The 27,807-nt window shown below is 43.7% G+C and overlaps 2 protein-coding genes across 27 annotated transcripts in view; one reads left to right on the top strand and one right to left on the bottom strand.

Moving 5' to 3' along the window:
• Positions 1-529: 529 nt before the first annotated feature.
• Positions 530-27,680, bottom strand: LOC121202576 (uncharacterized). Of its 5 annotated transcripts, none has more exons than XR_008696024.1 (3): positions 27,244-27,680; positions 2,227-15,272; positions 530-1,343 (listed from the first exon to the last, which is right to left on the bottom strand). XR_008696024.1 is itself a non-coding variant. In XM_041072783.2 (3 exons), the coding sequence occupies exon 3, from the start codon at positions 13,076-13,078 to the stop codon at positions 11,894-11,896; it is 1,185 nt and encodes a 394-aa protein (XP_040928717.2). In that variant the 5' UTR covers positions 13,079-15,272; positions 27,244-27,322; positions 27,454-27,680; the 3' UTR covers positions 530-11,893. The 5 variants fall into 5 exon arrangements, 3 of the variants coding, with proteins under 3 accessions (XP_040928717.2, XP_055368614.1, XP_055368615.1); XR_008696025.1 differs by having other exon boundaries at positions 530-8,545; positions 15,116-15,272; XM_041072783.2 differs by having other exon boundaries at positions 530-15,272; positions 27,244-27,322; positions 27,454-27,680.
• epb41a (erythrocyte membrane protein band 4.1a) overlaps positions 25,213-27,807 on the top strand; it is a 65,959-nt gene continuing 63,364 nt past the window's right edge. For 7 of the 22 annotated variants that reach the window (XM_029166568.2, XM_055512626.1, XM_029166565.2 and 4 more), the window contains exon 1: positions 25,221-25,434. The gene's annotated coding sequence lies outside the window, so the exon portion shown is untranslated. Of the gene's footprint in view, positions 25,435-27,807 lie in introns of all 22 variants that reach the window. The other 15 variants (XR_005898308.1, XR_008696023.1, XM_055512628.1 and 12 more) reach the window with 6 other exon arrangements.

Below are 27,807 nucleotides of genomic sequence, written 5' to 3'. Positions count from 1 at the left end.
CGTCTGCCAGAGTCTGCGTTCCTGTGAGGTAGAAAATGTTTAAACCACAGGGAGATGAGGAAGGAAAGGACAGAGAGAGTTTGAGAGAAAACAAGGATCAGGAGAGAAAACAGGGATCAGGAGAGGGAGGGGTTGTTGGGCAGTGACCTTCGCAGCAGCGTCTGCAGCTGCATGTCGGCAGAAACAAAGTCGTCACTGATGTTGGACAGTTACAAACAGCATTAGCTGTAGGTACTGTAGCAGGACAGCATCCAGCAAAGCAGAACCTTATCATGATGTAAGATAGGTTTGCAATCAGACTTCAAAAGCTTCCTATGCTTCCACAGAGCATCTGTGGAGTCTGTAGATGGTAACAGACTCTCCTTCTGCTAGTTTATTAGCTTCAGTCAACGCGATCAACTCTGCAGCCTGAGCAGAGTAGTGTCTTAGCAAAGAGCCAGACTTCAAGACGAACTTGATAGTAATGTTCAGCATGTTGAGCAAGGTGGTGTTGCATCTAAGCCATCAGGCTGTAGAAAGATGTGATCTATTCCAAAAGAATCAAAGACACAGTATGAGGACAAAAGAACAGAAGTCGTACAACCTGATCTCTCATCCACTGTTTGAGTGAAAGGTCGCATAGGGTCAGATCAGGGAGACCCAAAGTAGGAGTCGACTGAAGAGCAAGCATGAGGTCGGTGAACGTTGTTCAGCCTCAGACGTCCACGTGAGACAAGAAGTGGACGATGAAGACGTCTGCATCAGAACCCTGAGTGGGACCTCAGAGAAGGTAAAGTTAGGAACGAAAGTCCTACAATAAGAACAAAGACCTAGAAAAGATATCAGCTGTTTTTACGTGCACGGTTTAGGCAGGTTTCAAATTGCTTTAACTCAGTTGGGTGAGATGGATTTGCCATCAGCTGTAATTACAATGACCCAGAAAATAACCTTTGTCTGAACTAACTGTAATTTAGACAGGCTCTCTTTGTGGCCTGTAGCATCCAATGTTTCTGTAGCTTAGTGGTGTCTGCAGTAACGCCATCTATGGCTTCCTTTAAGAGGGTGTTGTTGTTTACATGGTTTGTGGTCAGATTTAGGTGTGATGACCACTAGTTCACATCCTCTGATCAAACCTACATCATATGTGTGTGAGCCACAGGGAAGCAGGGCTTCCTGTAAGGCTGAGTGTTGGGTCAGAGCGTCCTCTGAAAAATCAAAATAAAAACAAAAGCATGTAATGTGGGTAAATACGTCACATGGGGTCAGAAGTCGTTCACCAGTCTCCACCCCGTTGACATCTGATCACGAAAGGACCCACGTCCTGCATCTGTCTCCATCATGTTTTCACAGAGGGACGTGTGGAACTGTAGAATAAAAATCAAAAATCTTTTTGTTCGTTAGGAAAAGAAATCGCAAGCGCAGACCTGTGTTCATCCCAAAAGAGGGAAGTTGAGGCCAGTTTGTCAGTGTGTGTGTGTGAAATCATAAACAAGCTGTGATGCAGCCTGTGTGAGGGCCTCAGTTACAGCCCCCCCCAGCAGCTAATGATAAGAGCACAGCTGAGCTGAAGTTAACACCAACAAAAGAGGGATTATTTAGAATGTCTGTAGATGTAACCTGCACTCCGTCTGGAGTGGAAATCAATCAAATATCTAAACTACATGAGATCTCTTCCTAAAAATTTAACTGGGCACAAGTTTGAAAGCAAAGATGAATGTTAAGGTGTCTTGCTGTCAGATGTTGCACAAGACAGTGAAAGAATTAGTTTTTCTTTAATAGTCTGGTACGTACAGTAATTATTATTACTTCTCTCTAATAGTCGTCTTCCCTTTAATAGTCATTAATAGTCTGTTTCAGTCAGTCTCAGTCTTCCTATAGTCTGTTTTTTTGTTTCTTTTTCTACCGTCTGTTTTGTTTTCTCTATAGTCTGTTTTGTTTCCTATAGTCTTCTAGTCTGGCCAGACAAACCTATATTGTGCACAAACCCTTTTAGAAACATAGAGGATTTTATTACTGAATTTGTTGCAAGTTAAAATAGTTTGAACCCATCAGACTGTAAAGTCATGCAGCAATTGTCATTTAGCTGTTTGTCATCATTTTAAAATCACTCTGTGGGATTTTTTTAAGCAAAAAGCGATTCTTCATTGCGAGCAGATAAGCATGAACATGAATTTGAGCGTGTATCAGCTGTAAGCGTGTTTCTTCATTGCGTGTATGAATGTGTGTGTGTGTGTGTGTTTGCGGTACCGTCTTGTACGTCACGTGAAAAGGAACCGTCACCTTCCTCCTTCCCCAACCATCAGTCTCATGTGAGCGCCAGTGGGTGAAGCCTTTCAATGGGACAGTTGTTCCTCGATGACAGACCTTTCCTGGATCCTCGCATGCAGCTCTTTTGGGCCGATCACGTCTGAAGCCTCTCCTGTTGTTTCAACCAGTGTCTGTGTCAGAGCATGTCTTCTCTGCTGTTGCTCTGTCCTTGTTTTCCTTTGCTGATTGTCATAAGCAGGTGTCTGTCAGACACACACGCTTGTAGTAGCTGGTTCATCTGATGAGCCCAGAACGTGATGGCTGCAGACGTTGTGGGAGTCGCTGAGGCCTCCATGCTGTGGTCTGTGTCCTCCAGCTGCTGTGGTGTCAGAGCTTCCACCCTGTTCTGGTTGTTGGTTAGCGCTTCTTCTCCTTCGGTTCTTCTGCTGATGGTGGGAAAGGAGTCCAGATCCGGATTTACCCTCATCGCGCTCAGTTCTGCATTAGAATAGAGAGCAGAAACAATGGGAGCATTTGCTCTTGACATGATATGTGTGTGTGTGGTATGTGTGTGTGGTGTGTGTGTGTGGTGTGTGTGTGTGGTGTGTGTGGTGTGTGTGTGTGGCAGAGTGCAAACAATTCTTCCCCAGAGTTGTTATCTCCTTTTTTTCCTCCTCTCTTTTGTTTCTTTTAGGGCTTTAGTTTTGATAGTTTTGCTTTTTCAAATTTCATCTTTTTGTATCTAATTTTTCTTTTAAAGGTGCATATGTCTTTTACACTAAGTGATTCTCTTTTTGAACCCATAACCAGTTTCCCACTCATGGAAACATGAAACGCACTAATAACCATATTTACTTTTTACTTTTATAATTACTTTTACTTTTGTAATGCTGCAGTCTGGTGGTGGAGACTTAGATCGCCCCGAACCCATCTTTCAGAGTCCCGGCGGTTTCCTGCCTTAGATTTTTATGTGTTCCGGCCGGAACCTTTTTTCGAAATTTCTCTTCCACGGACGTCTCCGTAGAAAGGGAACCGCTCAGATCAGCGACAGGGTTCTCGGAAGTGCTCCCTCACCGTCAGGCCCCTCTAAGACCCGGGTCCCTCGTATCTCAAAAACACTTCCCCCTGCAAACGCGCTCCGTCTTACAGAAGCCGTCTTTTATTTCCTTGTCCACTCCCTTTGGACTGCGCTCAGATCTGCACACTGGTCTGTATCCTCAGTACAGACAAAACAAGCTCGGTCCCACGAGCCAACCCTTAGCAACCACCGTCTCGGCCACCAGGGCAGACTTTGACCTAATTAATTTTACCCGAATATTAAATTTTAAAATTATAATTTTTCCTAATATTATATTTGGATGTTTTCAGCCAAATAGTTGTTTTAGAAATATTATCATCTCTTTTCCTAGTTATATTTTCTATTGTCTTTGGTTGTTTTAGTCTAATTGGGTATGTTTTAGTGTTTTAGAATTAATTGTTATTTGCCTTACTTTCCCTAAACCAAATGATCAGAGCCAAGTAAACCCCGAATACCTGAAACCAATTTCAAACCCGTTTCTTTTTTTTTTCTTCAACAAGTCGCAACAAAACGGAATCTCTCTCACCGGGCCGAGTAGAGGTTGGATTTTGTGTTCGTTGGATTTTGAGTTCGTTGGATCTCGTCAGAGGCGATCCAGACGGGTGAGCAGTCCTCCCAGCTCTGAATGTCTGTAGAGGTTTGGAGGCTGAGCGACCCTAGTCCTCAGGACTATCGTCCCTGGTCACACCGTCCAGACGACCTGCCGCGGGATCCTGTTCGTAAACGCCAATTTCTGTGGTGGAAATTTTCCATAAAGAAGTAGATGAGAGAGAGTTGTCCTTTTGTGCGATTTATTGAAATAGTAAAGAAAATAAAAATAATGGGGAAAGCAAATAAAAAGCATGGATGTTGATCGTGCACATCAACAAACCAAAAACCAGCTGGGGAGATCATTGCACACACCACGAAGGTGTGATGCAAAGAGCCCACGATCCTCAAGTTGCTTCTGCCTTTTAGCTTCTCTGTCCGACTAGGGTGGAATGTCTTTCCAACCCAATCAAATTACATGCACCATCTCCTCCCTGTCGCAGTGTGTGTGAAGATATTTACATTCTCACACCTGCATCGCTGACGTCCAACTATCTGTGAGAAAGGAGCACCGAGTCTCAACAGACAGAGACACAACTCCCCGACCTTGGGTTTGGGAGCTAGAGTTGAGAGTCTATCAGGCAGAGACAACCATTGAACAATGTAGGTGAAATATCAAATGCATACAGTAAGACAAAACATAAGATATTAATTGCAGAACATAAGTCATAACTCGTATAATAACTGCATAGAAATGCATAGAAATAAGGAAGACACATAAAAATAAGGAAGAGACAATTTTTCCCATAACAATTTACACATGCTTTTTTCACACGGTTGGTTCACCTTTATAGCTTACCATATTAGTAATAAAAAAACGTGTAATTTCAAGGATGTGATTTCCTGAATAAAAGTATTTTTTCCCTCATAAAAACAGAGTTCAGTGAAATATGTTATAGTCAAAGCCAACTTTATTGTTGATCAGAAAATGTACCAGTACTCCAAATCTGGGATGAACTGTTATCTTTACACTCCAATGTGCAAGCTATAGGTTACTAAGTGAGTTGAGAAGTCTGGGGTTTGTTTTTACAGTGCCTTGCAGTGAAAATGCTTGATGGAAGTAAGGTAATCAGACCATGTCCTGGGTAGGTGGTAAACTTGGTTATGTTGGAGATTTGTTTCTGCAGCAGAACAGGTATAGTTGCAGACAGATGCCCGGGGAGTTATGGTGATGTTTGCTCTTATCACTATTTGAAGGAGTTATTGTGGAAGCAGTGCTCTACCAGATGGAGGCTGCAGCTGTCCTCACAATCACCTCACCAAAAAAGGGTACTGCAATCAGAATTATAGATTAGTTAATTCAATTTCAATTCAATTCAATTTTATTTATATAGCACCAAATCACAACAAAGTTATCTCGAGGCACTTTACAAAGTAAGGTTTAAGATCTCACAACTAAACCCAACAAATCCCACATACAGCAAGCATTTAATTTGACAGCAACAATGGAGAGAAAAAACTCCCTCTCTAACAAGGAAGAAACCTCCAGCAGAACCAGGCTTGATGTGGACGGCCATCTGCCTCGACCGGTTGGGGTGAGGGGATAGAGAGAGAGAAAAGCACAGCAACAACAACAAGCAACAACAGAGCACAGGCAGGACGGTTGGGCCAGGGACTGGATACAGGCAGGATGGTTGGATCCGCAGCTGCCCATCACAGACACCAAACTTTGAGTCCAATGATACCTGTAGGTGAGGACAGATTGGAGGAGAGAGAGAGAGAGAGAGAGAGCGCGGGATAGAAGCACAACTACTGGAGAGAAAGAGACAAGGTTAGTTGAACATAGAACAACGATGGGAGGTTATTGGACAGAAGAGGTACAGTAGAAGGAAACAGAGCTCAGTGTATAAATTAAGTCCCCCAGCAGTCTATGTCTATTGCAGCTTAACTAAGAGATGGTTCCTGTGACTAACATCAGGAAGGTTTTAAGCCTAATCTTAAAGGTGGAGAGTGTGTCAGCTTCTCGAACCTGAAGAGGGAGCTGGTTCCAGAGGAGAGGAGCTTTGTAGCTAAAAGCTCTGCCTCCCGTTCTACATTTAAAGACTCTAGGAACCACAAGTAGCCCAGCGCTCTGAGAACAAAGCGTTCTGCTGGGAGCATAAGGAACTATGAGGTCTTTAAGATAAGAAGGAGCTTTGTTATTGCGTACTTTGTAGGTGAGTAGGAGAATTTTAAATTCTATCCTACATTTTACAGGCAGCCAGTGCGGAGAAGCTAATGTAGAGATGTAGAAATGTGATCTCTCTTTCTAAGTCCTGTCAGAACTCTGGCTGCAGCATTTTGAATGAGCTGTAGGCTTTTTAAGGAGCTGTTAGGACATCCTATGAGTAAGGAGTTACAGTAGTCCAGCCTAGAGGTAACAAATGCATGGATCAGTTTCTCTGCATGGCTCTGAGAGAGGATGCTTCTGATTTTAGCTATATTTCATTTCAATTATAGGGAAAAGTAGGCTGATCTGGAGATTTGTTTAATGTATGATGTAAAAGAGAGATCCTGGTCAAATATGACACCAAGGTCTCTCACAGTAGAATCTGATGCTAATGTTATGCCATCCAGGGTGGCTAGCTGACTCAATAGTGTCAGATTTTTAGGCCCAACAATAAGAATTTCAGTTTTATCTGAATTTAGTTGAAGGAAGTTTTGGGACATCCAGGATTTGATGTCTTTTAAACAACCCTGAATTTTGACTAGTTGATCTGTTTCATTTGGTTCCAAGGACATATATAGCTGAGTATCATCTGCGTAACAATGAAAATTAATAGAATGCTTTCTAATAATCTCACCTAGAGGAGACATGTATAGGCTAAACAAAATTGGACCAAGCACAGAACCCTCTGGTACTCCATAGCTAATCCTTGTGCATGTGGAGAATTTCTCATTAACATGAACAAACTGGAATCTGTTCAACAAATAGGATTTAAACCATCCCAATGCTGTTCCTTTAATCCCGATTCTATGTTCTAGTGTCTGTAATAGAATGTTATGATCAATTGTATCAAATGCAGCACTAAGATCTAACAGGACAAGGACAGAAACTAGACCATTGTCCGAAGCTAATAGAGGATCATTAGTGACTCTAACCAGAGCTGTCTAAATCCTGACTGAAAATCTTCGTACAGGTTATTCCCACTCAGGTGGTCAGATAATTGTTTACCCACAATTTTTTCAAGAATCTTGGAAATAAAGAGTAAATTTGAAATGGGCCTATAGTTGGCTAGTTCTCCAGGGTCCAGGGTTGGGTTTTTCAATAGAGGTTTGACCACAGCCACCTTAAAAGCTGTGGTACATAGCTAAATGTAAAGATTGGTTGATTTGATTTAATATGGACGAGCTGATTAAAGGCAGAACTTCTTTGAGTAATCTGGTTGGGATTGGATCTAAAAGACAAGTGGACGACTTGGAACAGTTGATTATTGAGGTTAACTCCATATGAGTTATGGGGAAGAAGCTGTCTAGGTAAGACAGAGGATTTGGTAAATTTAAAGTTGATGGATCTAGACTAAGCAATTATGACACATTTGGGCTAAAATCGACACATTACTCGACATCATATGACACAGTCAGAACAACAACTGCTGGTTGTGCGTGAGAACTGAATCAGAGCAGATTGATCATCAAAACCTCGCTGATACGTGGTTGTTCAGAATCACAGTCCATGTTTTATTGTCAAATAAAAGTTATTTAACCAAAAGGTGTATAATTGTGTTTCTCTGTGGATAAGATTGTGTTGTATTTGGTGCTTCTGCACCTCTGTAATTTACTACATTGAGGAGACATGTTGTTATGTTTGCTTGGCTGAGAGAAGCTTCGGTAAAGGCACAAAGTGGGTCAATCAATTACCTTGAGTACAACTGTATTGCCTCTGGATTGGGACCCGTCACCAAGTCCAGGGCAATGTGGGAGCAGGGACGATGTGGGACTGGAAGAGGCTGGAAGAGGCTGGAGGAACCCCGGAGGCGGCTTGTGGGCTGAACAGACAGGACAGGCAGCCACATACTCCCGGACGTCCTTAATTACTGAAGGCCACCAGAACCAACTGCTGATAACGATAGCAAACCGCTGGACCCCAGGGTGGCAACTAAAGGACGAGGTGTGGGCCCAGTGGACTACCTCCCCCTGAAGCTCCGGAGGGATGAACAGCCGATTAGGTGGACAGAAAGAAGGCAATTCCATGGACTAGACACGATGCCGGCAGGATTGTAGTAGGTTCCGTGACTCCTGACTCGGATTCATGAACTCTGGATAATGCATCTGGCTTGACGTTTCTGGAACCAGGATGGTATGACAGATGAAAGTTGAACCGGGCAAAGAAAAGGGTCCAACGGGCCTGGCGTGAATTGAGGGCGCTTAGCGGTGTCGATGTATTCAAAATTTTTTTGGTCAGTAAATACTTTATATGGTTGTTCTGCTCCCTCCAGCCAGTGGCACCACTCCTCAAGTGCCACTTTGACTGCCAGCAGCTCCTTGTTGCCGATGTTGTAGTTGCGTTCCGCTGAGGACAGTTTCCTGGACAGAAAAGCACAAGGATGCAACCACCCACCTTGAGGAGCACGCTGAGACAGGACCGCACCGATTCCCGAGTCCAAGGCATCCACCTCCACCACGAACTGTCGGATAGGATCAGGCATGTGTTACGGGCCCCAGGCGTGGTGACTACGATAACAAAAAGAATGTCTATCAAATATAGGAAAAGCTTCAATGAAGGAACGACAGAAACACTCGTGTCTTTTCCCAATTTGCATCTAGAGAGGATCAGGAAATGGTCCGCAATAGGCAGTAAAGGCAGGGTGCGCAGACACAGTGTCGAAGGTTCCGCCTACTAAGGGTTCCTAATATTTACACCGGTATACATATCAAAAATGTAAAATAAATCTGTTCAATAACAGAGAATATTTGCACCATAAAATAAGTGTAAATAAACCAATACCTATTTTCTTAACCAAATGTGGTCACATATATTTGGGTGTACCACACGCTCCTGACACTTGACTTAAACATTCTCAAACCAATACTAATAAAGTCTCTTTTCAAAAGTCTTTGTAATGTCTCTTTTTTTTCTAGTGTCTTTAATCTTCAAGTATATGTCTTCTGTTCAGTCTAATAGCAAGAAATAACATAAGAAACCGGAAGGTAAGGGTTGGGGGTGAGGGTAGGGGGGTAAAGAGGTTGAGAATAAGGAGGGGAATAGTACAGAAAAGGATATGGTGAAAGCTGGATGCTGACTGTGTTCACCGAAGGACGAGTCTGGTAGGTTGGCTGGCCCAAAGATGGATAGGTAAGGAACGTGTTGGGTCGTCTCTGCCTGGTGGATTGTCTCAGACGGGGTGGTGACTCTGCGTAGGTGTCATCCTCTGGCTCTGGATCAGGATCTGCTACTGGACCTGGGCTGGATGCGGGGAAGTCATCTTCTTCCTGAAGCTGAGGTATTTCTTCATTGTCACCTGATTGAGGTAGGTCTAAGTCTTGTTCATGTTCTTCTCGTGTTACTCGTTCCTCTTCTGTAAGCATGTCTCATTCTTTCTCTGTTTGGCTGTGTGTCCTTGACTTTGGACAATGTCTACTGGTAAATCATTCACTTGTAGCAGCAGGTTCCTGTGTAGGGTGCGAACGGGACGGCCTCCTGTCTCTGGACTGACTTTGTAGACAGGGTTGTCACCCACCTGCTCTCTCACGATGTAGACTGTCTGTTCCCAGATGGGTCTTAGCTTGCCAAGACCACCTCTTTCTCCAAGATTACGTACGAGTACTCTGTCTCCAGTTTGTAGCATTACTCCTTTACATCTTTTGTCATAATGTGCTTTGCCTTTGGAACTTGACGGCTGACTGTTTATGTTTGCAATGCGATATGCCTCAGTCATTTTCTTTTTCCATTTATTAGCATATCCTTGTGGTGTCTCCTTGTCACTTTCTGTTATGAGACCAAAGAGAAGATCTACTGGGAGCCGAGGGTGTCTGCCGTACAACAGGTAGTGCGGGGAAAAGCCAGTAGCTTCATGCTTAGTGCAGTTGTAAGCATGGATGACATGAGGCAGATGCTCCTTCCAGTTTTGCTTTTCTTTGTCTCCCAGAGTCCGAAGCATTTGCAACAGAGTAAGATTTAGTCTTTCGGCAGGGTTACACTGGGGGTGATAGGGTGAAGTTCTAGAGTGACCAACACCTGCAAGTTCTCTGAGTGACTTGAACAGCTCATTCTCAAATTCGCGACCCTGGTCGAGAAGGAGCTTGGAGGGGTAGCCAAATTTGGGAATGAATTCATTAAAGAGACGATCTGCAGCGGTCTTTGCGGCCTTGTTTTTGGTGGGGTAGGCTTGTGCGAACCTGGTGAAATGGTCCACTACTACAAGAATTTACTCAAACCCACCTTTACAGGACTCAAGGTGCAGGAAGTCAATGCAAACGAGCTCAAACGGGGAACTAGATGTTATACTGCCCATGGGTGCTCGTACATGTGTGGCTGGCTTCTTCTGCTTGATGCACGGATACTTCCTGGTAACATATTCTTTAATCTCTCTTTTCATGAAAGGCCAGTAGAATCGCTCCCGGGCCAAACTAAGGACCTTTTCAACCCCGACGTGGCCCATGTTGTTGTGAAGGTGTGTGAGAGCAATCTGTCTGTAAACAGCAGGCAGCACTAGTTGTTTACGCTCACTGGTCTTTCTGTAGAGAAGGCCATTCTCAATATGTAGCCGACTCCACTCTCTCAGCAGTCTCTTTGTGTTTGTGTCAACCTTGTTGTCGTCTGTTGGTAACATGTCTTTCTCTTTCATCTCAATCACTTTTCCAATAGTTGAATCTGCTCTTTGTTCTTGTACCAGCTTGTCATGACTGATGGAATGCAGAGGCTCTTTGAGAGGCTGACTATGTGTGGTGAGGTTAAGGGCTGCAATCCAGGCTACATCACCTTGCTTGGCTCTTCTACTCCCTTCCCATACTGCACCTACAGCTTCCTCTGACAGTTCCTCTGAACACTGTTTCATAAATGTGTCAATGTCGAGTGGACAGCGTGACAACACATCGGCGTCACATTCACTTTTCCTGGCCGGTACTTTATGTCGAAGTGGAAATCTGCCAATTGTCCGACTCAACGATGTCCTACTGCGTTGAGCTTAGCTGTGCTGAGGACATATGTCAATGGATTGTTGTCCGTAAATATTGTGAAATGAGGGGCGTAGTAGAGGTATTCTTTGAACTTGTCGCAAACTGTCCACTTGAGAGCTAGAAACTCTAGTTTGCCGCTGTGCAAGTGGTAGTTTTGTTCGGCAGGTGTTAAAGTTCGTGACCCGTACCCTATTACTCTCATCTTGTTATCTTGGTTCTGATACAGGACGGCGCCGAGGCTCTTTGGGGACGCGTCCGTGTGAAGTATAAAGGGGTAGGTGAAGTTAGGGTATGCCAACACTGGTGGTTGGGTAAGCATGTCAATCAAGCGCTCGAGAATCTCTAGGTGTTCTTTGTTCCACTGCACTGGAGCTCGAGAAGATTGTTGGGCCGATCTTGCCCTGCCTCTTGCTGGTTTGGTTGGCGGGGTGTCAAACTTGACTTGGAGAAGGTCATACAGGGGTTTGGCTATGCGTGAGAAGTCCTGCACATATGTCCGATAGTAGCTTAGGAATCCCAAAAGCTGTCTGACTTCTCCAACTGTCTGTGGTCTCTTGTGCTTGAGTGACTGCACATCCTCAATGTCTTTGAGATCCACCTTCACGCCATCTGCAGACACTAACCGACCAACATACCGAACCTCTTTGCGGAACAACTCACACTTCTCGGGCTTTAGCTTTACTCCATGGCGTTGTAAGGCTTTAAGAACCTTCTGCAACACTTGGACATGTTCATCGAAAGACTTGGAGAAGCAAAGAACATCGTCAAGGTAAGGAATGCAGCACTCATCGCGGAGCGTGTCGAGCATCTCCTCCATGCTCCGTTGAAAGGCTGCTGGAGCATTTGACAGCCCGAAGGGTATCCTCACCCACTCATAGAGGCCCCATGGAGTGGTAAATGCTTTCAGGTACCTTGATGGTAGGCTTTGCCCTGGTCTAGGATTGAAAACCAGCTGTAGCCTCCAAGCGAGTCTGTTAAGTCCTGAATCCGAGGGAGCGGATGTCTATCTGGCACTGTTTTGTTATTTAAAAGTCGATAATCAATACATAGGCGCAAAGATCGATCTTTTTTTCTCACACAGATGACAGGGGCTGCGTAGGGCGACTGCGACTTTACAATCCATCCGTTCACAATCAGCTCTTGGATGTACTCCTTTACCTCTCTGTAAAGGGGCTTTGGGATGGAGGCGTAGGCCCTCTGGACTGGTGTGTCATCCTTGAGTCTAATTTCCATTTGCAGGGAAGAGATACAGCCTATGTCGGCACTGTCACGAGAAAACGCACTACACTCTTCTCTCAGCACTTTTTCAACTGCCTTCAGCTGGTCTGGGCTCAGGTGGATATAGTCGACTTGGGGCAACCAGGACTCAGTAAGCGAATCACAAACAGAGGTGACTTTATTCACTTCCGCTGTGGTGACAGTGGGCTGTAAGGACTGAGCTGACTCCAGTGTATCAGTCAGCATGTACGTCTTGATAACTTTAGCGACCTGTTGGATGGTATCTAAGGCTGTTCTCTTCGGCAGAATAATCTCATGTTTGGAGTGGTTAGAGATGGGAATTTTGACAAAAGGTCTTAGAGAGTTGTTTATCTCCAGGAGCCCTTCGCCTACACTCAAATGTCTTAAAGCAACACTCTCTTCAGGTTCATACAGCACAAGGGGGTCAGAAATGTCAAAGTTTTGAGGCACCTTACACCAGACTTGAACTGCTTTGCCAGCTGGGATAGTTACATTGTCTTTACCAACTCTCACTGTGGCTAGGCCGCCATCTGTCCTTTGAGGCACTTGTATGAAGTTCACCATAGCCACTACTTGTTCTTCATCCATGCCAAACGTCCTGCGTAGAAGACTGTGCAGTGAAGCAATGGCCTCCTTATCCGACACTTGCCTTTGCATAATGGCTCCAAGCACGTTAGCGCCTACCAGTGGTTGAGAGAGCGACAGCTTACTGACTAGGAATGGGACAATAAGATTAGGATCTTCATGACCAGCGAGCGTTACCGTTTGCTCAACCCACCCATCATAAGGAACTGCTTGTCCATTGATTGCATAGACCTCAAGCTCATTGTTTAGCATTGTTTTCATCATTGTTTTGGTCTCACTTGATAGTTTGGAATGTATCTTTTGACCCACTCTGTCAACTATGCTTACTTGTGAACCTGAGTCGAATAAAACTGTTACAGGATAGCCACCAATCAAACGTTTAAGTAGACTCTTCCTACCAACTAGGGGAACTCTGCAGCTTGTGGAGGTTGACCTTTGACAGGAGGAGACACGTCGTTTTTTCTTGTCTCGTTTTAACTGTTTCCTTGTCTGCTTAATGTGATGTTTGGTGCGCTGCTCTGTGGATTGTGCTTAGGCTGTCTCTACTGGCTGGGACTGTGACACTGTGCCTGCCCCTGGCTGTCCCTTGACAGAGGTCAATTCCAGTTTCCCTGAATCTTGGTCCGCTTTAAACATCCAACTGCTCTGTGTCCTGACTCACAGCATACAAAGCAGTGACTACAGTCCTGTAAATTCTGTTCAGTGCACTTTGGACAAAGATACCTTTTCTTTTGAGGTGGTTTGGGATGATTAGCTGGGAGTTGGAAAGGTAAGCTTAGGGGAGGGGGTTGTGAGGGAGAGGGGTAGGGTTGTGCTGCTTTCTGGTTCATTAAGCTAGCCACCATGTTTGTTCTCAAGTAGAGAACAAACATGGTTTTCTACTCTACTACTTACTCCAGTCTCTACTTGGTCTGCAAGTTGTTGTATTGTTGGTGAAGTTGGTTGGTCTTTGGCTACCTTATCTTTTGTTTCGATGACAGCATTTTGAGCTTGTGCTGGTTTTTGACGATTAACTTGGCCTAGTCTCCTTTGGTGTTCATTTTCGTCACTTATGATTTTTGTAACTCCACTAAGGATCTCTTCGTCTGTAACATTGTTATTTGAGGTGAGGGGTCTTAGTCTTTGTCATAAATCTGAATACTTAACTCCCAGGCCTTGATAGATTGTGTGGAGAAACACTTCCTGGACAGTTCTTGGGTCATAGGAAATGTCTTTGTTGGCTTGTCTCGATTGAAAGATCAGTTTGTGTTTAAGTCCAATCATGCGATACAAAAACTGCTGAGGTGACTCTTGTTCTGTTTGTCTAGCACACATCAGTTCTTGGAACATTTCCGTTGTTGCCTTTTCTCCAAGATGAGACCTAAGAAAACCTTGGAGTTCCGGGAGAGACAGGTCGTCTTTGAGCATGAGCATGTCTCTGAATGTGCCAGGTTTGACGATTGTCACTACACCTCTCACAATCTCATCTTCTGCAAATCCTTCTTTGTTCTCTTCATTAATTTGCTTTGTGAGACTGTTGTAACTGATTTCTGAACTGTTGTCTCCGATCTGTCCTCCAAACACTTTGAATTCTCTGCGAGGCAAGTAGGAAAGATCTTTGAGGGTGACCGGTCTCTCTGGACTAACTTGTGCTCCGGGACGTGGCTGTGAATGACTACGATAGGTGGGTACAGCTGGCTCGGGCGCTACAGCTTCACATAGTCTTAGTCTCTCACCCAGTGCCACATATGCTTTCCTCAACTCCTCTATTGTCTGTGTTTCACTGTCTGCGTTTACATCTAGATGAATATCAGGTTGAATATCTGGTGGGCCATCAGGAGGGGTTGGACCTGGCAAAATTTTAGACGGATGTGGACTAGGCATGTTGGTAAGACTTTCACTTCTACCCACTGTTTGCTCAGCACTAGATTGGATTACTTGGCTTATTAGATCGTCCAGCGTTAACAATTGACTCATGCCCTCATCTTCGAGCTGTAACAGTGCAGGTGATTGAAGGTATGAAGTGACATAGTCCATGCAACTGTCTTTATCATCTTGACTGAAAAGTGCTGTGTCCTTACTTTCTTGTACTAGACTCTTGGCTAGCTCAAAGAGATCTGGACTGGAAAGTGTGAACAAGCGTCCTCTGATGCTCCAGATTAATTCCTTCCTTGTGGTTGACATTTTTTTCCCTTTTGTTTACTTGCTTGTTGTGTAGTAACTCTGTAGTAACTTGCACGTGCTACACTTCCTTTACTGCAGTGCGGTTACACAATGAGGCGAACATACTTTTCACCTTGACCTTCCTCCTAGGACACCCACCGGCTGGCTTGGCTGTAGTAGCGGTCTGGTCACTGCTGCGTTGCGGTTCTGGTATCACTGGATCTGTCCTCGACGATTGAAGAGGAGAGATCCCGGACGAGCCCCCACAGTTTGTTACGGGCCCCAGGCGTGGTGACCACGATAAGAAAAAGAATGTCTGTCAAATATAGGAAAAGCTTCAATGAAGGAACGACAGAAACACTTGTGTCTTTTCCCAATTTGCATCTAGAGAGGATCAGGAAATGGTCCGCAATAGGCAGCCGGGGGTGCGCAGACACAGTGTCGAAGGTTCCACCTACTCATGGTTCCTAATATTTACGCCGGTATACATATCAAAAATGTAAAATAAATCTGTTTAATAACAGAGAATATTTGCATCATAAAATAAGTGTAAATAAACCAATACCTATTTTCTTAACCAAATGCGGTCACACATATTTGGGTGTACCACACATGCGCAGGACAGGGACCGTGGTGAAGGCCGACTTAAGCCGCCGGAAGGCTGCCTCAGCTTCCGGAGACCACTGAAACGGAGCTCTAGAAGAGGTTAAGGCATGGAGGGGTGAGGCTATGGAACTGAACCGGTGGTTAAAACGCGGGTAGAAATGAGCAAAGCCTAAGAATTGCTGAGAAAGGAAATGGGGGAAACATGAAATTCACACTTTTCGGCTTTTACGAAGAGGTTGTGTTCATACAGTAGAGTTTTTTCAGGACTTGTCGGACATCGTCTTGATGTTCTTCTTCAATGGGAGAGAAGACTAGGATATTATCCAGGTAAACAAATGCAAACTCATTGATCATAGGGCTCAGCATATCTTTTACCATGACTTGAAATACAGCTGGAGCACTCGTGAGGCCGAAGGGCATGACCAGATACTTGTAGTGACTGGTAGGGGTATTAAAAGCCATCGTCCATTCCCCCGCTCGGATGCGAACCAGGTGGTCGGCGTTTCGGAGATCGAGCTTTGTGAAGATCTTGGCTTCCACGAGGAGTTCAAAGGCTGATGAGAGCTGAGGTAAGGGGTAGGAATCTCGGACGGTGATGGCATTGGGACCTCAGTAGTCAATACAAGGGCGGAGCGAGCCATCCTTCTTACCAACAAAGAAGAACAGTGCTCCGGCAGGTGAGGATGAAGGACGGCTGATTCCTGCTGCCAGGAACTGTTCAATATACTCGGACATTGCTTTTCGTTCTGGACCAGAGAGAGAAAACAACCTTTTCCTTGGGGGGTGTGGTGCCTGGGTGCAGATCAATGCAATGTGTGGTGGCAGAGTGGAAGCTCTCACCTTGCTGAAGACTTAGATCCTGATAACATGACGGGACTGTAGAGAGGTCGATCTCCTCCTCAGGTGGGGCAGGGTCCGGATTGGTCTCGGGCTTTGGGTTGGGAGAAGAACATTAATCTTGACACACAGCTCCCCTGCCCGTCACTTCCCCTGTTCTCCAGTCTAGATTGGGGTTGTGGCATCTGAGCCAGGTATATCCAAGGACCACAGGGTACGCAGAAGACTCGACCATATGAAAATGGATCTGTTCCAAGTGAGAGTCAGGAAAAACCATGGTAATAGGAGTACTGTGCGTTACCTTCCTAAGCCAATGATCATCTAGAGCCGTGGCTTCCATCGAGGCAGGCAGTGGAACCATGGAGACCCCCAGGCGCTTAACCAGGTTGGCATCCATAAGGCTGGCATCGGCGCCCGAGTCCACTAGTACCACCTGCTGGATGGACTGGGAGCTCATCGTGAATGTGGCTACTGGTAACGGTCGAGCAGAGGCTTTACACAGGGCAGACTGGCTTACTACTATTCTCTGAGCTAGTGGTGAGCATTAGCTTTTACTGGGCATACAACGGCAATATGGCCGGGTTGGCCGCAATACAATCACAAACCTGAAGCCCATCTTCAATCCTTTTCCGCATTTGTAACCCGAATGCGTCCTATTTCCATGGGCTGAGCTGCAGGAGTAGCAACGACCGACTCGGCGATTCCCTCTGTATAGGCATGGAGAGACGGCGCGTCTTGCGACTCGCTGTGTCACTGGTATGGAGCGTCTGGGCAGAGTCGCGCGCTCCTCTTCCTCACGGACCTCGCTGACACTTGCCCACAGCCAACAATCAACTTTGATCGCCAGGGCGATTAACTCATCTAAATCGGCCGGTGGTTCGGTGGCCATAAACTGTCCTTGACTCGGCGAGACAACTTTTAATGAAGACGTCACTTAGAACTGTAGAGTCCCAGCCTGCTTCTGCATGCGAGAGTACAGAACTCGATGGCATAAGGGTAAGCAGAGCGATCTCCATGATGGAGACTCACCAGCCTCTGGGCTGCTTCTCGACCTAGCGTGACCTCCTGAAAGATGTGCGTTAGGGCAGTGGAGCTTCCGCCTTTCCCGACAGGTGAGAAACGGCGAAGGCGACCTTGGCTCGCTCCGTCGGAAAAGACGGGGCATGAAGTTCAAACTGAATTTCACATTTGGGTCAAAAATGCTCTGCAGTCACCTGATTCACCAGAGAAACAAGTCGGAGCTCCGAGTTGTACGTGAAGAGCCACTGAACTTGGCGTCGGTGCGGTGGCGATGACAGGAGATGGAGCTGGATTAACATGCTCGGTGAGTAGTTTTAGTTGTTCTCCATATGCTGTCATCAGATTCTCTTGGCGGTCGGCGTACCTGGGTGCGAATCCGTGTTTCTAGATCCTGGAGCTCGGTCTTGAACGACTTGGCGCCGGCTGGGTCCATGTTTGGCCGAATTGTTCTGTCACAAAATAGGTCCAGAAAATAGGACCCAAATGCACAGCGAGAACTTGCGTAAAACTGATGGTTTAATGGCTCCTAGTCAGGCAGGCGAAAGTCATATACAGTTCAGGCAAAAACAGGTTCCGACAAGATGCAGGCAAAAACAAGGTCAGGGACAGGCTATGGTCAAAAAGCACGGCAAGGTTCTGTCAGAGACTAGGCAAAGGCAAAGTGAGGTCACCGCTGGGTAATACATGATGTCGAGACAATCTTCTCTGTACACTCACCTGGGTACCTCACCACCATGTGGTGCTGTCTGGCTACACTCTCCTACCAACACTTTGCAGTCACTAACCTCTCTCAAATTACCTTACCTCGTCTACTTAAAGATGTAGTCCACCTGAATGCTCCTACCTTCACTCTTGTATGTAACTCTGCGTTCCTCTCTCTTCTGGAAGTAAGTGTTGACTACAGCCATTTCCATCCTCTTAGCAAAGTCCATCACCATCTGTCCTTCTAGGTTTGTTTCCTTTACACCAAACCTGCCGTTCACCTCCTCATCATCTCTGTTCCCCTCACCAACATGTCCACTGAAGTCTGCTTGAACCACTACCGTCTCTCCTCTGGGTATCTCTATGACCTCATCAAACTCACTCCAGAGCCAGCCCAGGATCCTGACAGGCTATTCCAAATTGGTTATTGGTCCCTGGTAAAAGGGTGGTGTGCGGTAAATTAATTAATTATTATTTCAATTAATAATGATCTATCAATAAAACACTTACAAAACTGTAGACCTTTGTCATATATAGTTATAATATTTAAGCTAATAACCAAATGTTGTTTATCGAAATTATAACCATAATTATTATCTCCACCCAAGAGCTATAAATCCAATTATTATTATATATTATATATATATTATATATATATATATTATTATTATTATATTATTTAATATTATATTAAGCTGTGCTCCTCGCATATCCCCAACTGTGTTTCATGTTTTTAGTATTACACTGTCAGATGGCATTACACTGTCAGAATCCATGAACAGGATCATAAACCCTAAAATCAAGAGTAAAAGCACCCACCTTTTGAGGAGGTGGCAGGCCTTCTACTACATTGACAAATAGTTTCACTGTGTAAGAATATCCCAAAATATTTTTATTTATTATTTAGTGTTCCATGCTTTAGGGTCTTGGGTCTATGACCCACTCTGTCCTCACCTACAGGTATCATTGGACTCAGAGCTGTGTCTATGATGGGCAGCTGCAGATCGAACCATCCTTCCCGTGTCCAGTCCCTGGTCCAACCATCCTGCCAGTGTCCAGTCTCTGGTTCTACCATCCTGCCTGGCTCTGTTGTAGCTTTTATGTTGTTGCTGTGCTTTTCTCTCTCTCTCTATCCCCTCACCCCAAGTGCTGAGGCAGTTGGCCACCCACATTCAGCCTGGTTCTGCTGGAGGTTTATCCTTGTTAGAGATGCTGTTAGGCTTGCTGTATGTGGGATTTGTTGGGTTTAGTTGTGTAAGGTCTTAAACCTTACCTTGTAAAGTGCCTTGAGATAACTTTGTTGTGATTTGGCACTATATAAATAAAATGAATTGAATTGAATTGAATTGAATTGAATTGAATTGAATTGAATTGAATTGAATTGAATTGAATTGAATTGAATTGAATTGAATTGAATTGAATTGAATTGAATTGAATTGAATTATCTGGTGTTCGACCTGGGTTCAAGCATAACTGGCGACACATTAAGCATACAAAAGACAAGGTCTTTAGCTATGCTGTCATTGCTAAAGGTACGTTTTTAGCTATACAGCTAGCTTAACAACATATGCTCAGCATACTATCCTCATGCGTATGCACTACCTAAACAAAAACCAAAAGTGCGATTGTCACATTGCATAAAACATCAGAGCAACACTACGTACATTTCCCACATACTGTAGTTCATCACTTACATAAATTGTCCTACAAGCATATTAATACACATGCAAAAAACATACAGAGGAAGCCGTTTCATGGATTCCGAAGGAATCATTGCCAAGATTGTCGTGCTGACAACTTCTTGTTAACATGTGCAGCCGAAACACTTCCTACTCTGCCACTTCCTGTTCCAGGTCGTAACTACACTTTTTACTCATGCCCCTGCACCTACCACCAGAGGGCAGTAACAAAACTTTATCGGTTCCATTATATTAGCATCTAATACACACATCCAAAATCCTAGTTGTAATACTTAACTCCAACCTCCTCTTCACTCCACGAGATGTAAGAGGGAGATGGGATACAGGATACGCCTAATCCTGTGGGGTTGCAGCTCAGCATAACCACGTGCCTCTGCTTCCTATTCCTGTTGAACTACTTTCTATTCTCTACTTCCTGTGGACCAACAAACTTCTGTAAAAAAATAGACTTCAAAGTATTCACCTCCAGCCTGCCTCTTTCTCCCATGTGGGATGGAAGAGGGAGGAGGGATACTAGGGCACACCTAACCCGGCGGGGTTGCGGCTCAGCATAACCATGTGCTCCTGCTTCCTTCCCTGTTGAATTCCTTTCCGATTCTGTCCCTAGAAAATAGACTAATGAACAGACACATTCAAAAATTACACAAGCCCTACCTATCCTATTTACTTTGTTTTTACACATCTATTTTAGGCTGACTAGTTGTTTGGTGCTTCGCTCTGGGGTTTTTTGGGACCTAAAGCTCGGCTCTGGTCCAGCCATGACTGGCGATCCTGTAGATCCCGGACCTAGAGCTCGGCTCTGATCCAGCCACAATTGACGACCCATCAGATCTGCAGAGAATCATACAGTGTAGCACCTAATAACCCATCTTAAATTGGATGTCCTATCCTGAGTTTTTCTTTGGGACCAAGACCTAGAGCTTGACTGGTGATCCATTTGGCTTATGGAGAACAATGGATTTGGGCATTGAATAAGAATAATAATTATAATTCCAGTTAGAGTAGGTCCATGAACAATCCATTGCTGTTTGACCCAGCTTCAACCATAACTGACGACACCTTAAACCTACAAAAAGACAATGTCTGTAGCACCTAATACGCTTATTGAAATTCTAGTTGAAATACTCAACTCCAGCCTCCTTCTTTAACCTACAGGGATGGAAGAGGGAGGTTAGATACAGGATACACCTAACCTGGTGGGGTTACAGCTCAGCATAACCACGTCCTTCTGCTTCCTATTCCTGTTGAACTCCTTTCCAATTCCACCTCCTAAAAACAGATAGACAAGTTATTGAATTAATTACACCAACACTAAGAACCTAAAATAGATTCCTACTTCTCTCACTAGATCACAGGAACACTATGGCAACCTGCAAGGATGGCTCATTAAAGCCATGTTCAGGCTTCTTCAAATCCAACACCATTTCAGTTTAACCCAAAGGTCAAATGGAGAAACTACAACTCCCAAATACTTCACTTTTTTTTTCACTTCACAAAATTGTCTCAATTGATCAATTAACCCAGCTTTACCCTCACACCAAACTAGAACTTATCTAGAAGCCAACAACAAACACTGGACCCATATCACCCTCCAAATACTGGAATAACATTACAGAACCATGGAAATCTCAGTCAATAAAGCTATACAGTCAACACACAACCCAATTACCAAGACACATGCTCAAGAGGCCTTTGTTGGTTTCAAAGACGTTTTCCACACCACAAGCCAGAAACCATTATATACACCACGGGAAGCCTCAATGGGTTATACCAAAGAACAACCAATGACAATACAAACTACTACACAAGAGTAAATAACCTTAAATGCAAATCCACTTTAACAAACCCCAACCCCCCTAAAAAAACAAGAAACGACGTCGAACAACCTCAGACAGCGCAAGAAAACAAATTCGTAAACCAGAGTAATACCAAGACCCATCCTAAAGGAACAACCGCAAACTCAACTCAAAAAAAAAGTTAACATCGGACAAACTAAAACCAGATCCAACTTCCCTAATAGAAACATCAATTCCAGCCGAGTGACAGAAATGGACTCCACCAGAAGTGCACCACCAACACCAGCCCAGCATAACAAATCAAGTGAACATAATAATATGAACGAACCACCACAACTACAACAGCAACCCAACCTCAACCTAACCCCCCAGAAACCGGGAACATCAGAAACTAACCTGGATCAAGAACTAGAGGATGCAATCTCTAGGATCCATAGAGCGGAAAGTAGCAGTCCAATGGTCAGCAAACATTACCATAAAGGTGACAAATACAAAAACTGGTCCTTATCATAGGAGACTCCAATCAATTATTTTTTATTCTAATTCTAATTCAAGAAGTTTTTCTTGTGTAATGAATATAAAACAAGTCTACCACACATATGTGCCTTCCCAGTCTCCCAGAGAACACAAGGTGAGGTTCCTGGTGTATTGTTTTCCATAAAGGTTATCCATTCTCTCCTTACATAACTGATGAAGACTTGGATCATTGAGTAATGTGTTAAACCTCCAATTATTGGTTGATGGTGTAACTGTCTTAATCAAGGAAATGGACCCTGGTGCGTGATCACTGATTGTGATAGAGTGAATATTGGTATCAGAGACATCTTGTAAGACTGAGTTATTTACTCAGTCACTTTATTTCCAGTGTTCATGGCACATACTGTAGGAGAGAACCTTTTTAACAAAACACTGTGTGTCCAGCAGATGGCAGCAGAGAGCACAGCAGCAGGAAGGGATGAGCAGGTGGTCTCAGTCTCTGACTCACAAAGGATTATAATCATCAGATGTCTGCATGCTGATCCAATGAAGAGAGTTTTTATTCACATCTGAGCTTCAGCCTATAGGCCCTATAGGGACCAGCATCACTGTTTTAGTCTATAATGTCCAGGTAGAGAGCATGACACACAGTGACCTCTTAGTTTGATCCCGGTCCCCAGATCAACAACACTTATTTACACACCCATTAGTGACCAACCATGGTGCTTTATTTCTTACTTGGTGATGTCTATAGCCTTGCCTTGTCTTTAAGTCACATGTGCTTCTATGACTTATCTATCCCCCTTGTTAGCACAGCATAAGGATTAGCTAAGAGAGGCTGTTGGAGAGCGTTGAGCCGCCCCCCTTCCCCCGCTCAGTGCCCTGTGCTGTCACTTCACCTCAGCAAATGCTCTGGCTCAGCACCTGCTCCTAAAATGGGGGAGGAGCAGGCAGCTAGTGAGGGTGGAAGGTGGCTTTTATATGAAACAGTGGGGGAAGGAGCGGCTGTGTGAAGGTGTGAAAAGATGGAACTGTACAGACAGGAGGCAAAACAAAAGGCACCGAAATAGCTTAGATATGCCAATTATAGCACGATGCTGTGTTCAGGGATGTCGTATCACTGTGAACGTATCCAAACTGTGTGTATGTGTTGCTGTCAGATGATTCTGCTGCTATCACGTTATTATACTATATGATAAGTTACAACACAATTACTACACAAAACAAAAATCTCCTGAACATGTTTCCTGCATCTGTATGCCTGTGTGATTGTGTTTGTAACAACAAATAGTAGATCAGTTGTTAAAAGGCTGTCTATAAAGGTTCAGTGTTTCCATGGAACACCTTGTTCCAAAGTTTGTGTGAGAATCGGTGAGTCAGCTGAGAAAGCACTGCAAGGCTTTAGGTCCGTGAAATCCTAATGTGTAAGAGAGACGAATCTTTAGTCACTATTGGTCAGCTCTGCTGAAAATCCATGCACAGAAAACTGAGACTATTTTCATGGGCGCACCATTCTTCCAATTACATGTGAGGACAGACTAGACTCATACCACTATGTGAAAGATGTAAGGGGGCCAGACGCTCCTAAGACAGCAAGTGTAGTGGTACAGGTACATAGACAGGAAGCCAGAATTAAATGGAAACGCACCAGAGAAAATGAATAAATGACAGAAAACCTACAGTACAAGGAAGCGGCATCTGGATGCATTTCAGTGACGGCAAACCTGAGTACAGACTTTGTAAAATGAAAATATCTGAGCAGGATCAAAAATAAACTTGCACAGACATCTAAGAACCACTAATCCATGCATGCGGCTAGAGAGAGCATTATTTGACTAGTTTGCTGTGGTTCTGTGTTGAATTATTAATTTAAATGTTGAACAGTGGTGGCTGTGTATATAAACAAATTATAGAAAATTATTAGAAATTATTAGAAAAACACAAAAGATTTATAATTGCTATAAGCTAAAAAATAAGGCACAGAGCAATAATAAATTAGGAGCCGAATCTGTAGTTTCAGGAATTATCCTCAGGCTGAAAAACATTCTTACTGTCGTTGTAAATATGTAAAATACAGTTAGATGAGCTTTGGCAGTTATAGTTTTCATTTACTGACAGTTTATATTCATGTGTGTTTCTTTGCTGTGTTGAGTATGCAGCTCTGGATCTGATCACAGGACCTTGTTTCATAGGCGCTAGTACGAATTCAACACAGTCTGTAATGTAAAAAAACAGCACATCATGAAGATAAAGATGGAGTATGATTATTAAGGTGCTCCTCCTTCTCTCATCCACTGTTTCCAGTCACTGCATTTATTTCAATGGCAGGGCCCTTGGTTACTAACAGTGAAGTTCTGCCATGACTAGTAGCTTTGATAGCTCTGATTGGAGCATCCTGTCCGCTTTGTTTGTCCATTGGCTGCTTTTACAAATGCATTTGGCCCATTACATACAGTGCTCCACCCCTCTTGTATAAGGACAGGGTAAAAATCATGCATGCATCCCTATGTGTAGTCTTGCAGGCTGGATAATTTGATGCAAGCAGTGTCATGGTCAGCACTTTTCCTTCCTCTAGGTTGTCTGCATGCCTGCCTGCCTGTCTGTCTGTCTGTCTGTCTGTCTGTCTGTCTGTCTGCCTGCCTGCCTGCCTGCCTGCCTGTGTCTGTCTCCGTCTGACAAATGTGACAGACTCCAGCTACTTAATTTAATATAACTGTACACAACACCAAACTAATTGCATCCAAGGAGACACTGAGACTGACACTAGACGGAATCTGTTTATATGACACTTGTGAAGGACATGAAAAGTAAAAGTACTTTTTTACTGCAGGAATGCTACATATACTTATACATCTCTGGAAGAATGTGTGTTTTTTTTTAGAGATTTAGGGTTATATAATTAAATAAACGAGAAATGTTCAAACTCTATATATTAAAATGAGCTCCGCTTTTCCCGCTCTAATTCTAAAGTGATTTACTATGACTTCGATAGTTATCTGATCGTATCATGAGTACCACTATTGTGTGGATCATTGTATGAGTGCATACGTCTCTGTCTTCATGCCACGGTTGCTTCTGCTGCCACAGCTTTGGGGATTAAGCGCAATGTCTATCAGACAACACAGAGGGCAAACCGCGCCCACTTCACTGTTCTGCTGGTACCCGAACACATTGTTAACGCAGCCTGTTCGTGAATTACCATTTTGTTTATTTGGCGACAGTAATCGCTCAGCGTCTGCCTTCACATCTTAGTGATTCTGGACAAAAGAGCGTCTGGTGAGTCCCGGACATCGCACCATTTGTTGACATCCTTGCTACGTTCAGCGCCATTTGCAGACAGGTACAGAACCTACCGCCCCTTATTGTTCCTACACTCGAGCCGATGCTTTTTTCTAAGACAAATCGAACGTTAAATGATTGGGTTACAGAAGGTTTTGCTTTGTTGTAGTGACAAGTAGTGCTTGTGAAGAATGAACAATTTCCAACTCGCGCGTTCGTGAGGCCCAGCGTGCCTGGTAATTTATGATGGAGTGGTAGTGGTTCTGTCCATCCCAGTCTTGAATTGTTCCTCTGGAGGTAAATGGGTAGGAGTCACAGTAAGGTGCTAAATAAACGGCACGTCCCACGTCCAGCCACAGGAACAGAGACCTCCCCTCTTCCCAGTTAAGTCCGTGGAGGCTTCAGGCACATTTTAATTAAAGGGAAGTACAAATTGTTGTTGTTGTATACTATTTTATTTCTGTTACTCTTAACGCCACAACAGTTCAGAGGAACATATATTTTTACTCCATTACACTTTAAGTTATTTTTGCAGATATATTACTTTGTGGCTGTATCTCCTAAGGCCTCGCATTGTGTTTTTTTCTCTCTGTCCCTCCTTCCCCTTGTGCTCCCCAAGTCAAATTGTCCTACCTGAGGCTGACATTACTGATTCTTTATAGTGGAGCAGAATAAATAAACACTGATGCTGCACAGTGATGCTACACAGTGATGCTAAAAACAATGATGCTACACGGTAATGCTGCAGAGTCATGCTACACATTGATGCTACACAGTGATACTACACTGTGCTGATGCATAGTGGTGCTACACATTGATCACACATATATGTGATATATATGTTGCGTGCTAAACTGTAAAACAGGGATTACAGATTATAAATAAGAAATATAATTCCCCAATGAATGCTGGTGTCTCACACTTGTCGTACACTTTTAAGTGAGTTTCCCTGATTTGGGATCAATACGGATTTAGTAGATACTTAAGGCTTAAAATCTTCACCCACAGCTGTTTCTTCTTCCCCACATGGTTGCTATAGTAACACAGATCTCTGGACATGTTTTTATTAAATACTACACAGAATGTGTACTTGCTCTATTTTCAAAGACTTTTGTTTGGTTTCTTAGTATAGTGTGCAATCTTTCAATTGTGAATAATATTTCAGAACATGTGATTAGTGCTTTAAAGAATTTGAAGTGGTATCACATTTTTAACAGAAGATGAAATACATTTGAATTAATTTTAGGGATCCTCCATGTAAAGTGCCTTGAAGTGAGGTCTTGCTCTAAATAAATAATTGAACGGACAGAGTTTCACAAACATTACCATTACTATGTTTTTAAATATTCTCACATGTTGTCTTTGTCTTTCAAATCTCTATTTTGCTGTTGTAAATCTGTTTTTAATTTATTTTAGATGATGATAGAATATTTACCATATTCACACTTCAATTCACAGAGAAAAAAACATTTTCTCTCAATGCTGCATTTATTTCTGTAACAGAAGCGGCCTACAAAGCCACTGTTAAATGTTGCTTGCTGTCGTTCCTTGATGTTGTGCTTTTTTGCAGTGATGCTGCAGACTTTTATTAATAATCTGTAAGAGAACTGGCTATGACTGGGCCAGTTTTAATTAGACCTAACTCTTACATACATTTAGGGCTGTTACTGGTCTTTATTCACACTTTATTTCTACAGTAGTCCAGTTGTAGCTATTCAAAATGACCATCGTTTTCACTGCAGTAAGGTTGCATTGCTACTGCGCCACATATGCTTTGCTGACAAAGGATTTTTAATCCTTCATTAAGATAAAAGAAATCAGGATGCCAATCTTGTTTCAATAACTAGGTGGCGCAAAGTTGTTTACATACCTTTGTCAGGATTTCTCGAAATTCAGGACCCAAAAGCACAGCCGGGGACAGTGCTGGCGAGAACGCCAGAATACAAATCCTCAAAAACAGCAGACAGAACTCAGCGTCAGGCAGGCTATGGTGATACACGGGAGATCAAACTACAAGCAACAGTACCAATAGGGAGCGGGCAAAACACAGGTGATTACGAAAAACAAAACAGGAACTTACTTGCACAGGAGCCGAGAATCAAATGCTGGATTGAGGTGATAACACTCTACGATCTGGCAGAAAACCGAGGTGCGAACTTAGAACTAAATACACTGGAATAATTACTAAACAGAAAGAGCTAATGGGGCACGTGATCAGAAAATTAAAGAGAAAACTAAAAACCCGGAAGAGCCAAAACAGAAAATGTCAAAGTAAACACCGGAAATGGAAAACAAAAGTCCAGACCGTGACAGCCTTCAGTGTTTACAATAGGATCATGGCTGGGAGTCTGGCAAAACACTCAAACAAACACTTGATAATGTTTGTTTTTTTATTTACAGTATAACGATATATTATATATTTAAAAAAATTAAA

This window comes from Betta splendens, chromosome 11, assembly GCF_900634795.4.
Source record: "Betta splendens chromosome 11, fBetSpl5.4, whole genome shotgun sequence".
NCBI lineage: Eukaryota > Metazoa > Chordata > Actinopteri > Anabantiformes > Osphronemidae > Betta > Betta splendens.
This window is presented reverse-complemented; position numbering and strand designations above follow the sequence as displayed.

Coding starts and splice junctions, on each gene's coding strand:
- LOC121202576 (XM_055512639.1), bottom strand. CDS start 13,078: ATGATGAAAACAATGCTAAACAATGAGCTTGAGGTCTATGCAATCAAT.